We start from the raw sequence: 12,562 nt of genomic DNA on the forward strand, positions 1-12,562 counted from the left end.
ATGCTGCACACCAACAATACCCAGTTCCACCCTCCTTCCTTCCTTCTGATGGGCATTCCAGGGCTGGAAGATGTGCACATCTGGATTGGCTTCCCCTTCTTTGCAGTGTATCTAATAGCCCTCTTGGGGAACATCACTATCCTCTTTGTGATCCAGACTGAACGCAGCCTCCACCAACCCATGTTTTACTTCTTGGCCATGTTGGCCTTCACTGATCTTGGCTTGTCCACAGCCACCATCCCCAAGATGCTGGGTATTTTCTGGTTCAACCTCAGGGACATTGTATTTGGTGCTTGCATCACACAAATGTACACTATCCATATATGCACTGGCCTGGAGTCCGTGGTGCTGACGGTCATGGCCATAGATCGCTATATTGCCATTTGCAACCCCCTCAGATATAGCTTAATCCTCACCAATAAGGTGATAGCCATCCTAGGCCTATTCATCATAGTCAGGACTTTGGTGTTTGTGACTCCATTCATATTTCTCATCCTGAGATTGCCATTCTGTGGTATGCGCATTATCCCTCACACCTATTGTGAACACATGGGCTTAGCAAAGTTGGCTTGTGCCAGTATTAGGGTCAATGTTATCTATGGCTTGATTGCTTTCTCAGTGGGATACATTGACCTTTCTGTAATTGGATTTTCCTATGTTCAAATCCTCCGAGCAGTCTTCCATCTCCCATCCTGGGATGCCCGGCACAAGGCTCTCAGCACATGTGGCTCCCATGTCTGTGTCATGTTAGCGTTCTACCTGCCAGCCCTTTTCTCCTTCATGACACATCGCTTTGGTCATAACATCCCTCATTACATCCACATACTTCTGGCCAATCTGTACGTAATTATTCCTCCTGCTCTCAACCCTATAATCTATGGCGTTAGAACAAAACAGATAAGAGAGCGTGTGCTAAGGATGTTTAACCCTAAAAGTTATTGACACTGCCCTGGCCGGTGTGTCTAAGTGGTTAGAGTGTTGGCCCATGCAAGGAAGGGTCTCAGGTTTGATTCCTGGTCCAGGGCACGTACTTGGGTTTCAGCTTTGCTTCCTGCCTCTAGTCCGAGCAGGTGCCAGAGGCAACCAGTTGATGTGTCTCTCTCACATCGATGTTTCTCCATTGAATTTTTTTTTTTTAAGAGACAGTGAAAGGGCGGGAGGAGGGGTGGAAATACAAAGAGAAACATGAATGTCAGAGAGACATATCCACTAGTTGCCTCCCTTTTGAACCCCAACTGGGGCTGGGGATCGAGCCTGCAACTGAGGTACATGCCCTTGACCGAGAATCAAACCCGTGACCCTTTGGTCCTTGGGCTGACATTCTAACCACTGAACAAAACCAGCCAAGACACGATGTTTCTCTCTCTCTCTCTCTATCTCTATCTCTCTCTTTCTCTCCTCCCCTCCCTTCTTCTTTCCTCCCTCCCTCCCTTCCACTTTCTGAAAAGCAATGGGGGTGGGGGGAATCCTCAGGGAGGATTAACAAAAAAAGAAAAAAGAAATAATAAGTTATTGACATCGAGTCCCACAAGGATCTTCCACAATAGTTCATGAAAACAATCATGAAATTAAAACAGAAGAAAACAATGAAAATACTTTTATTACACTCCTCTGGCATTCCCACACAAGCCAATCACATTACATTTCCTCCATTCCTCATAATTTGTACACCCCATTGCAAGGCATAGCTAAAATATTCCTAAACAATCTCACTACTTTGCCACAGAAAGGTACAAAAATTACCTCACATCTAAACCCCACTGGTAGTACAAAACTTCTAAAGGGAGAAAAGGGTTTCCAAAAAGTCATGCCTTGAAATAACTGCCTTGAATAATTTCCCTTCACACAGAGATGCTCTTCATTCACATGTCAGAAGCTGAAATTCATGCCTTAAAAATGATGTGCGATTTTGTGAAAATCCAACAGAATACAACGGTAAAGAAATTAACCAAGAGTCATAAGACCCAGATTTAAATTCATGCTTTAGCCTTGACTGAAACCTGAGAATTTCACATAGAGCTCTTTGAGCTCCAGTATCCTTGCCAATAAAATGCTATAAAGCAATATTAACTTGTCACTGTGAACTCAAAAAAAAACTATTGTGAAAATGTTTGCACCTTGCAAACATTAAAAGATTTGGAAATAAACAAATGTATTTCTAATGTGGTGGCTACTTCTAGCACAGCTAGATTTAGTTTACCAAATCCAATCCTAGTGCAGTCACTGGTATGAAGTAAGGTCTCCAGCTCCAGATTATCCCAGTGCTTGGGGCTCTTAATAGACTTGCAGCCCTTACCTTGGTCAGAGGGTCTTTCAGTCAGGAGTCTATAAAACCTGAAGAGTTAAGACAGCTCTAGCTGGGCTTGAGGACTCAGTAGAACCCCAACCCCTTGTTAGGGTAAGTTTTAGGGCAGACTGAAAGAGACAGTGGCTACTCAGATTGTATAAAGTCATTCTCATCAGAGTATGGAAGCTAGATCAGATTTAATTTGAGGAGGGGCGGGGGTTATTCTAGAAACTGAAAAATGAGAAATTGTCTTCTAATTGGTTGACACTCAAGGTAGGATGAGCAAGCAAGGAATATGCAGAGAACAGGGCTGAGGTGACACTAGTGTAAACCGAGAGGAAGTGAACTGAAGAAGTTATGCTTTGTATAAATATATAAAGAAAAATGGTGAAATGATTATTTTATAAATAGAAATTACAATATTGACACCAACAAGATTTCAAAATCTAAGCAAATCAAAACTATAAAGGAAGATGACCAAAAAAAAAGTCTTTGCAGATTTTCCTCCAAGTAAGATGTTAAGCCATGATAGCTTTGCGTGTTTCTTGTGAACTCTCTCACCATACTAAAAATTTTGCAAAGCTTTCAAAATCATTTTAGAAAATTTTCTGAACATTATTCTGTTCAGAAAAAGTTGGGGTCCAACCCCAACGGGTCCAGGGATCCCCAAAGGTGTGGACGGAGTTGGCGAAGAATGAATGACATGGAAACTGGTTTCAGTTCATCAGCATAGCGAGGTTCTCCCTCCAGGATCTCCAGCGAAGTTCTGGCTAGGATCTCCAGCGTTCTGGTCAGGATCTCCAACCAAGTTCTGATGCCATGTTCTCTCGCTAGGTTCTCCAGCCAGGTTCTCCAGGTTCTCCAGCCAGGTTCAGTCACCAGGTTCTTTAGCAAGGTTCTATCCAGGTTCTTTTGCCATGTTCTGTCTAGGTTCTCCAGTGAAGTTCTGTAGCCAGGTTCTGTCCAGGATCTTTTGCCATGTTCTCTGGCTAGGTTCTGGTTAGGATCTGATGATGATGTGATGAGGATCTGATGATGATCTGATGTTTATTGTCTTGTTACATCCGTATTTATACCAGCCGATTTTAATCCTGTCAATTTCTATTACAAAGGTTAGGGCGTTTCTTATCTCCATTCCAGGGAGTAAAGATTATGTAGCTTAACTACCCGCCTGGCACTTAATTAAGGGGTTGTATCCCCTCCCTAACCTCAGGGAAAAATCCCCACCTGGGGAAACAACCTTTCTCGGAGAGGTGACCTTGGTTAAAACACATGGCACTAAGGAGAGCGACTGTGTCAAACAGCAAGGATGGACCAGCTCCCGGCAAGAAAATAGGGAAAAAAGGGAAATACAGAAGAAAAAATTCAGAAGAAATAAAAATACAAATTTTTCTTTCCACATATAGAAATTCAGGTACAAAATTATAAATAAATTTGACAAGCTAATTTGGCTATATATTTTTAAAATAATATAATATATATATAATTATAAGAGTTTTTACTGAATGCCAAGTGCTTTATTTCTGTTCATTTAATTTTCAAAATAATCCTAAAAGAGAGATACCACTATTAATGTCAGTTTACATAAATGAAAATTGACTTCAAAGTGATAATTTTTTTCACTAATATTATGTAACAACTAAGAGTATCAGACTCTTTTTACATAGAATAATTACAGAGAAGAATAATGTTTCAGCATTAGAAAATACATAAATTAATGCATAAATGTTATACAGTAAACTCCATGAATTTTGAGGCTAGTGAAAAAATGTAAAATGTAAATTATTTTTTAAACTGTAGAACAAGATAAATATTCTGTTTTGTGTGTGTGTGTCTTTTGTTTGTTTTTTTTGTTTTGTTTTTGGCTAATCCTCACCTGAGGATATTTTTCCATTGATTTTTAGAGAGAATGGAAGGGAGGGAGAGAAACAGAAAGAGAGAAACATCAATATGAGAGAAACGTATTGTTTGGTTACCTCCTGCATGCACCCCAACAAGGGAACAGGGATTGGGGAACAGGGATTGAGCATACAATCCAAGTGTGTGCCCTTGACCGGAATCGAACTTGAGACCCTTAGTCTGCAGGCTGACTTTCTATCCACTGAGCCAAACCAGTTAGGGCAAAATCCTGTTTATTAACATGGAACAATTCTTTTTTTAACTATATATTTTCTATTAAAATCAGAAATAAGTTAAGGTTTTTCCACTTAGCTTTTCAAAATTATACTAAATATTTCTTATAATATCAACTTGATACAATAAAACTCAACTAATAAATGAAGAAAACATATTTATAAAACAAAGATGTATCATCATATTATTATGCTAGTGTAATTCTTTTTAAATATATTTTTACTGATTTCAGAGAGGAAGGGAGAGGGAGAAAGACAGAGATAGAAACATCATTGATGAGAGAGAATCATTGACCGGCTGCCTCTTGCATGCCCCCTACTGGGGATCGAGCTCACAACGTGGGCATGTATTCTTGACTAGAATCAAACTCAGGACCCTTCAGTCCACAGGCCAATGCTCTATGCACTGAGCCAAACCAGCAAGAGCACTAGTGTAATTCTTGGTGTAATTTAAGTTTTACTCTCCTTCTCTAAAGTGGCAGAAACCATTCTTTGATGTACCATTCTGTCTAACCTGTAGTAAAGTGCTTTGAACAAAATAGGGGCATAATGTTAACTCAATGAAAATGTAAAAACAATTTTATTCTTTAAACACCCCTCTGTGGAAAGGTTCAATATCCCCATATTTAAAATGAGAAAATTGCGCTTCTGAGAGCTTATGCAGTTGTCCAAAGAGAACTAATCATGAAATGGTAGGACAAGGGTTCAAACTTAAGCCTCTAGTTGTCTCTTTGCTACATCCTATGATTTGAGAGTGGAGAGGGATTATTTATTTTTAAAAAGCTTGAGGACCAAGATATTTTGCCCAATGCAAACTGCATGCTTTAGCAACATACTTTTATTGAATGACGATTGACTCCTGTAATAGTTTTCTTCATTGAAATGTCAATCAACTTTGTTTGATGCTACCAAAGTCTTTGACGCTTTATTCAGAACCTCTAGGTAACAAGTGCACAGAGGGAATAGGATTACATTCCGTCTACACCTCTACCTTGAAGTTGTGAGTAGGAAAGTGTAAGACCTAGAACCAGACTCCACTTGCTCTCCTGTCTCCAGGATTCCTGTGTCCAAAGCACAAAAGATCCTAACTTTAGCCTGAATATTCCTGTCCTAACAGTCATCTAGAGACCTTAACAGGAGAGGCTATTTTCCAGGTCCTATTATGCATCAATTCAGAATGGTGGCTATACTAGTGGCAACTCCACTGTTTTCCCAAGGAATCAATGCTAAGTGTTACTCTGTGGAAAGTGAGTACTGTTAACAGTTGCATTTTCTACAGCTCTCCAGAGGAAACAGAGTTTAGATTTAGACGCGCCCCCCAAAAAAAAGCCATAAAGGTAAAATGTAAACATTAGACCATGTGTGTAGACAAGGTCACTCCCGGGGATTTACTTGGGTCCAGACTAATGTTCTCATTGCAGGAGAAGAGCTCAGAGGGAAAGTGCTCCCTGCCTGCCTCAGTTGTCCTTTGAGAAGTATGCTCCTCTGATTGCTGGGGATATTCCTCTATAATCTCCCTCTACAGAGTTACAGGGCTGAGGATAGGTTATTCCAGTTCTTACCCACATGTCTAGCCATATAAACTTTTCCTGAGGAGATCCTCATCACTTAACTTCCCCCATTCTTTCCCAGAGTTTCTTTTTTCTTTATTTAGATTCCCCAAGAACCTTTGATCCCCCCTCCCTGCCTCTATTCACAATGCTGAATTAAGCTTTTTATAATATACTCTCTTGAGAAATAGACCAGAGACTCAGGGTACAGGTGCCTAACTAGGACACATGTCCTGTAAACAATGAGGAGGGAAGGAGTATAGTGGAGCCAGGGCCCATAAAAACAGCCTCTAGAGCCTTTGGAAGGGCCAGTTTCAGTGCTTTTTTCAAGAGCCAGAAACAGCAGTTGTGCAGGCTTCTGAAGACGGTGAGTCTCAGGTTGGGATCAGGAACATTATGATGAAGTTGATAATGATGAAGGTAGAAACTGGTATGTACAGGAAATTGAATTCTCAATAGGATGCAGTATAGATGACAAAGCTGCCAAAATGCTTAAATCCTGGTACGAGTATGAGTGGCACAAACTGACCTAAAGCTGTTATTTCATTCAGAGCTGAGGCTGAGTCATTCTATGATAATAAAGAGTAGTTGTGCCCAGAACTTCTGTAGACTCAAAGATTCCCACCCACATCATGGCTAGGAGGTCAAGGCTCTGTGTCTGGTTGAGTCAGAATCTTCCTTTCTACACTAGTCTAAATTCATCTGTGAGCCAAGGTGATCACTCTTTTTCTAGGAATTATACCTGGGTTTGGATCTTCTGTTGTAATTTTGGTTAATTCAGTACTTTTCTGATATTTCCAGACAGCCAGTGTCTTATGTCAGAGACCATGAATTTTTCATTAGCGCTTAGAACAAGGAATCACTACAACAGCACCTTTATGAATATTAGTCCATAGATACAAATTGATGGAATTTGAGCATTGAAATCAAAACAATGCTCAGATAGCCAGCAATCTTTCATTTCTCAGATCAGGAGACTTCAGTTTTACTGAGTAGATACAGAGAGAGAGGGTAAAAATGTACACAGCTATTAAGAAATTTAAAAGGGACTCTAACACAAAGCAGAAATTGTAGTACTGCACAAAAGAATATATCTGTGCTATAGGAGGTCTGAAAGGAATATTTCTTCCCTGTATCAGTTCAAAGACCATCAGTGATATTCTTAACTCCAGTCTTTCTCTGTTCCCTCAACTTTTCTTACACTAAATTCTGTAGTCCTCCCACCCCTTAAATACTTCCTTTCTTCTCCACTTGTATGGTCTTTTTTCAGACTGTAATCACTTCTCCTGTGGACTATTCATACCTTCTGTATGATTACCCTTTGTCCCATAGCACATCAACTCTCCGTTTCAAATCTGTGGTTCCTTACAGTGTACATGACATCTACTGCTACCCGGTAGACCTCACATGGCTGAATGTTTGATCATTATCTCCTGACACTCTGGTCTCCTAACTCTTTGCCCCAAAGAACTAGGATCTACCACACCTACACCTCATCACTAATCATTACTAAATATCCATGTAGGTAGGCCTTTATTCTCTTACCACTGTCTACAAGGATAGTTCTTTTCCCTCAGGTGAATGTTGCCTCTTTTCCTTTTCTTCTCTGATGCTCCCAGCTTGCTATGTCTCTGGATCTAATAGAATACAACAACATCTTAAACTTAAATACCACTTATTTATTTCATAAATGAGAAAACTGGGTACCATGCAATTTAAATGGATATCATGGTCATAGGATAATTTTAAGAGGAATATTTGAAATGTATCTGAGGCCAACTTTTAACCATAGCTTTATTCATCTGTACTTCCATCCCTTTCCCACTGTTTGTCAGAACATCTTTATTAGAGCAACAACTATACTTCATTTTAAATGCTTTTTCTTCTATTAAGTTCTCAGGAACTTTTTTCTAAATCCATGCTGTACATGATTATACATGATTATGCCTAATATTAAGACCAGGTACAGAGAAGGCACTAACTATTTTCTGGCTTGTTCAGATAGGTGGAGTCACTCTGAAGATTCAGAACTGAGGTTATTAGAAAGGAGAAGTCTTTTCAGAAAATGGGAGTATGCTGTCTATTCTTTCTATATCTCTGATTCACACTGAGGGTCATTTCCCCAATCACATATGAAATTACAGGACAGATCTGATACATAATTGTCCCTACCACTGTTAGAACCTCAGAGCCGTGTGTGTGTGTGTGTGTGTGTGTGTGTGTGTGTGTGTGTACTGTATTTGGAAAGTCTGGGATATTAAAGTCCTTGGATCTTATGTTCTCTGACAGCTAGTCTGATATTTTTTCATTCACATTTCACTGTCCTAAAAGAGACTATCAGATGGGATGGGTGAGCAGTATCAGTAATCTCAACTATACTAGTTATATGCCTCCTGGGCTCCCTCCTTCCTCCTGCCATGACTCCCCCTTTTTTTTTTCTTTTCCTTTGCTGTGCAGCCCTTAACTATTACCCTTCCTAGCACTTGGCCACCCTGCTCTTTGTTTAGCAGTGAGGAAAATAAGACAGTACCAACTGGATAAACAACTGGAATTAAAGCAGATAAGTAGACAGAGCATAGATTCCGTAGGCTAGGAATCGTGGATCCTTGCTCCAAGAAATCATATACAATTTTTAATATGTTTTATTGATTTCAGAGAGATAAATGGAGAAAGAGAGATAGAAACATTACTGATGAGAAAGAATCATTGATCGGCTGCCTCCTGCACTGGTGATTGAGCCCACAACCCAGGCATGTGCCCTGACCTGGAATCAAACCATGACCTCCTGGTTCATGGGTCAACACTCAACCACTGAGCAACACCAACCAGGCAATTAGACAATTTTTATTACCAGGTTAATGGATTCCTATGTAGGCTTATATGACTATATCAACTTACTAGCTAGCTTCCATTCTGCCTTTGCTAAACATCTCAGTGTGCCCCTCAGTACTAACTGTCACCAGAGTTGGGTCCTTCTGAAGGACCTAAACCAGAGAAGACACTATTTAACCTTCACAAAGAGACACAAAAGAAAATAATCTAGCAAGAGAATGATAAATGCTATGGCTTTAAAGTAAAATCTTCTTCGGAACTGAAAGAAATCACTGTCTTTGGGTGGAATCAAGGGCTGCTCTACCTCTAGCCAAATATTTCCTAATGAGTGAAAATATAGACTCCCGATGTTGGGCTCTGTCCAGTTGTATGGAGTCAGATAACAGAGCTCCCCATACAGCTATCTTTTCTACACTGAAGGAAGGAGGGCTTAGTTAAGTAATTGTTCTAGTTGAGTGTAAATCTTGTGTGGTGGCTGGAAGCATGAACACAAGAGTCAGATTCCCTGGTTCTTTACCACTACTGGCTCTCTGATTTAGTTCAGACTACTCTGCTCCCTCTTTCATTATCTGTGAAATTAGTATATTAATTACTCTTAAATGTTTTTAAATGATAGTGAGATTGTGAATATAAACATTCTGCATAATGCCTAGCACATGAAAATTGTTGAGTTAAATGTCAGTGATGATTGATGATGAAAATGAAAACTGAGTTCTACTGCATCTTGGAGCATATACTTTCAATGGTGATATATTTTGTTCTCATTTTTAGGGACTCCGAATTTCTAGCTTGTACAGAATTTTTTACATGACATCACCCAGCAACTACTCCACTGCTCCAGTCTCTGAATTCCTCCTCATCTGCTTCCCTAACTACCAGAGTTGGCAGCACTGGCTGTCCCTGCCCCTCAGCCTCCTCTTCCTATTGGCCATGGGGGCCAACACCACCCTCCTGATCACCATTCGGCTGGAGGCTTCACTGCACGAGCCCATGTACTACTTGCTCAGCTTCCTCTCTCTGCTGGACATGGTGCTTTGCCTCACTGTCATCCCCAAAGTCCTGGCCATCTTCTGGTTTGACCTCAGGTCCATCAGCTTCTCTGCCTGCTTCCTCCAGATGTTCATCATGAATTGCTTCCTTGCCATGGAGTCCTGCACATTCATGGTCATGGCCTATGACCGCTATGTGGCCATCTGCCACCCACTACGGTACCCATCCATCATCACAGACCAATTTGTGGCTAGGGCTACCATGTTTGTTGTGGCCCGAAATGCCATGTTTTTTCTTCCTGTTCCAATCCTTTCTTCCCGACTCAGATACTGTGCAGAGAACATCATCAAGAACTGCATCTGCACTAACCTATCTGTGTCCAAACTCTCCTGTGATGACATCACCTTCAATCAACTTTACCAATTTGTGGCAGGCTGGACCTTACTGGGCTCTGACCTCATCCTTATTGTTCTCTCCTACTCCTTCATCCTGAGAGCTGTGCTAAGGATCAAGGCTGAGGGTGCTGCGGCCAAGGCCCTGAGCACATGTGGTTCCCACTTCATCCTCATCCTGTTCTTCAGCACAGTCCTGCTGGTTCTGGTCATCACTAACCTGGCCAGGAAGAGAATCCCCCCAGATGTCCCCATCCTGCTCAACATCCTGCACCACCTGATCCCCCCAGCTCTGAACCCCATTGTTTATGGCGTGAGAACCAAGGAGATCAAGCAGGGAATTTTAAATCTCCTGAGGAAACTGTAAGAGGTAAAAGGGATCAGGTCCATCTTTGGAATTGTCAGTGAAAGTCAGGAATTATTTTATTGTTGGAAAGGAAATTTCACTTCTAGTCATGGAATGAGTTCTGATTCTTCTTTTTCTTAATATCTCAGACAACAATAGACATTCCTCTGTGGATTTTTATTTCTTGTTGCTTCAAAGGAAACCTCCCTTTCCTGGACTTTTTGATTACTTGGGAAATATCCTAGATCAAATTCTTAACCAAGGTCTTGCCAAGCCTTAGCAAATTGGAGCTGGTTTAGAGTGATAGTGTTTGGCCACTCAAGAAACAAAGTCTATACATTGACTTTAAAAAGATCTGCCTGTCCCCTGATTTGCAAAGAACATTGATTCCTATCCTGTCTCCTTTTTCAGCCTGACAGAGTCCTACATGGCTTGTGTTGTAAAGGGTTGACTGGTCAATGTATAGATGTTTACCTCAGAACTTTAGCTTTTGGGGTTGAATGCTTTACTCTGAACACCCCTGACTCTCTTCTTTGGCAACTGTGGCAGACATACTGTCTTCTGCCTTCTCAGATCCTTTTACTAGTAGACCCTGTAAGATTTTCCATCTGTACAACCTCTCTTTATTACTTATTGTTGTTTTGAAAAGTGAATAAACTAAGTATAAAAATTTTTGTTCAGTACCTTTAATGTATACACATTACTGTATACACATAATACATAGACATAAATGAGTTCTTCTGATTCTTCTTTTTCTCCTCCTCTTCTTCCATTACCTCCTTCTCATTCTTGTTTTTCTAATGACAGTGCTTTTCCTGTTGCCCTCTGAATGGGAGCAGATCATTATCTCATGCCCTATTTACCTTATGGTATAAGATATCCATGATATTTAGTGTTTCTCCATCCCTAGAGTCATTTTTATTACTAGTTTATTTTCTTGAGAAATCTTTTACCTAAACAATAGGGTGCTCCATATAACAGTCAATTTAATATATTCTATTCATATTCATTTCAGCCTAGGTGTGCCATGAGGCTTCCTACAAACATACCTTCTGGAGTTCCAAAAGACAGCCTCAAGTGATATGTGGCCATGATACCACATAGTACTCACATTCTTTGGGACTATATGGCTTCCAGTGTCACTTACCCCCAAAAATTTCTCCACATCCTATCCTGTGTTATGGAGGGAGCAAAACAGGCTCTGACACACTAGTCATGATAAAGCAATCTGCTTTCACCACACTACACTTTCTGCATCTGTCTTAGTAAACTGTCTAATTGATTTATGACCACATAGTGTACAGATGTTTGGCTGCTTTGCAACCCCTACCCAGAGCAGTACAAAGGAATATTACTCTCAGTTTACCTCTAAATAACCAAAAAAATAAATGGAGCCCACAATTCTGCATCACATATTTTCTTCAGATCCCATGGAGTCCTTTCTTTAGTCCAATTTTTATTTTTAGTGTAGAAGAGCTTCTGACCTGGTGAAGGAAATAGACATACAAGTCCAGGAAGTGCAGAGTCCCAAACAGGATGAACCTAAAGAGGCCCACACCAAGACACATCATAATTAAAATGCCAAAGGTTAAAGACAAAGAGAGAATTTTAAAAGCAGCAGAAAGTAGCTTTTTACCTACAAAGGAGCTCCCATAAGACTGTCAGCTGATTTCTCAACATAAATTTTGCAGGCCAGAATGGATTGGAATGAATATTCAAAGTGATGAAAAGCAAGGACCTACAACTAAGATGACTGCACCCAGAAAAGCTATCATTTAGAATCTAAGACAGTTTCCCAAACAAGAAAAAGCTAAAGGAATTCATTACTAACAAACCAGTGTTACAAGAAATGTTAAAGGGTTTTCTTTAAGATGGGAGTGGGATTAGTGCAATGGCTGAAAAAGGTGAGGGGATTAAGAAGTACAAACTGATAGTTACAGAATAGTCATGGGGATGTAAAGTGCAACATAGAGAATGTAGTCAATAATATTATAATAACTATACATGGTGTCAGGTAGGTACTAGACTTATGA

The 12,562-nt window shown here is 40.3% G+C and overlaps 2 protein-coding genes across 2 annotated transcripts; both read left to right on the forward strand.

Annotated features, from left to right (window-relative positions):
- Nucleotides 1-942, forward strand: LOC102420353 (olfactory receptor 52E5). The gene has a single exon (XM_006094652.1). It carries the CDS (start codon nt 1-3, stop codon nt 940-942), a length of 942 nt encoding a protein of 313 aa, XP_006094714.1.
- Nucleotides 943-9,608: 8,666 nt separating this feature from the next.
- LOC102439885 (olfactory receptor 56A4) lies at nt 9,609-10,550 on the forward strand. Its single transcript, XM_006094567.1, has one exon. The coding sequence runs from the start codon at nt 9,609-9,611 to the stop codon at nt 10,548-10,550; it is 942 nt and encodes a 313-aa protein (XP_006094629.1).
- The last annotated feature ends 2,012 nt before the right edge of the window (nt 10,551-12,562 follow it).

This window comes from Myotis lucifugus, unplaced genomic scaffold (genome assembly GCF_000147115.1).
Source record: "Myotis lucifugus unplaced genomic scaffold, Myoluc2.0 scaffold_138, whole genome shotgun sequence".
In the NCBI taxonomy this organism is placed as follows: domain Eukaryota; kingdom Metazoa; phylum Chordata; class Mammalia; order Chiroptera; family Vespertilionidae; genus Myotis; species Myotis lucifugus.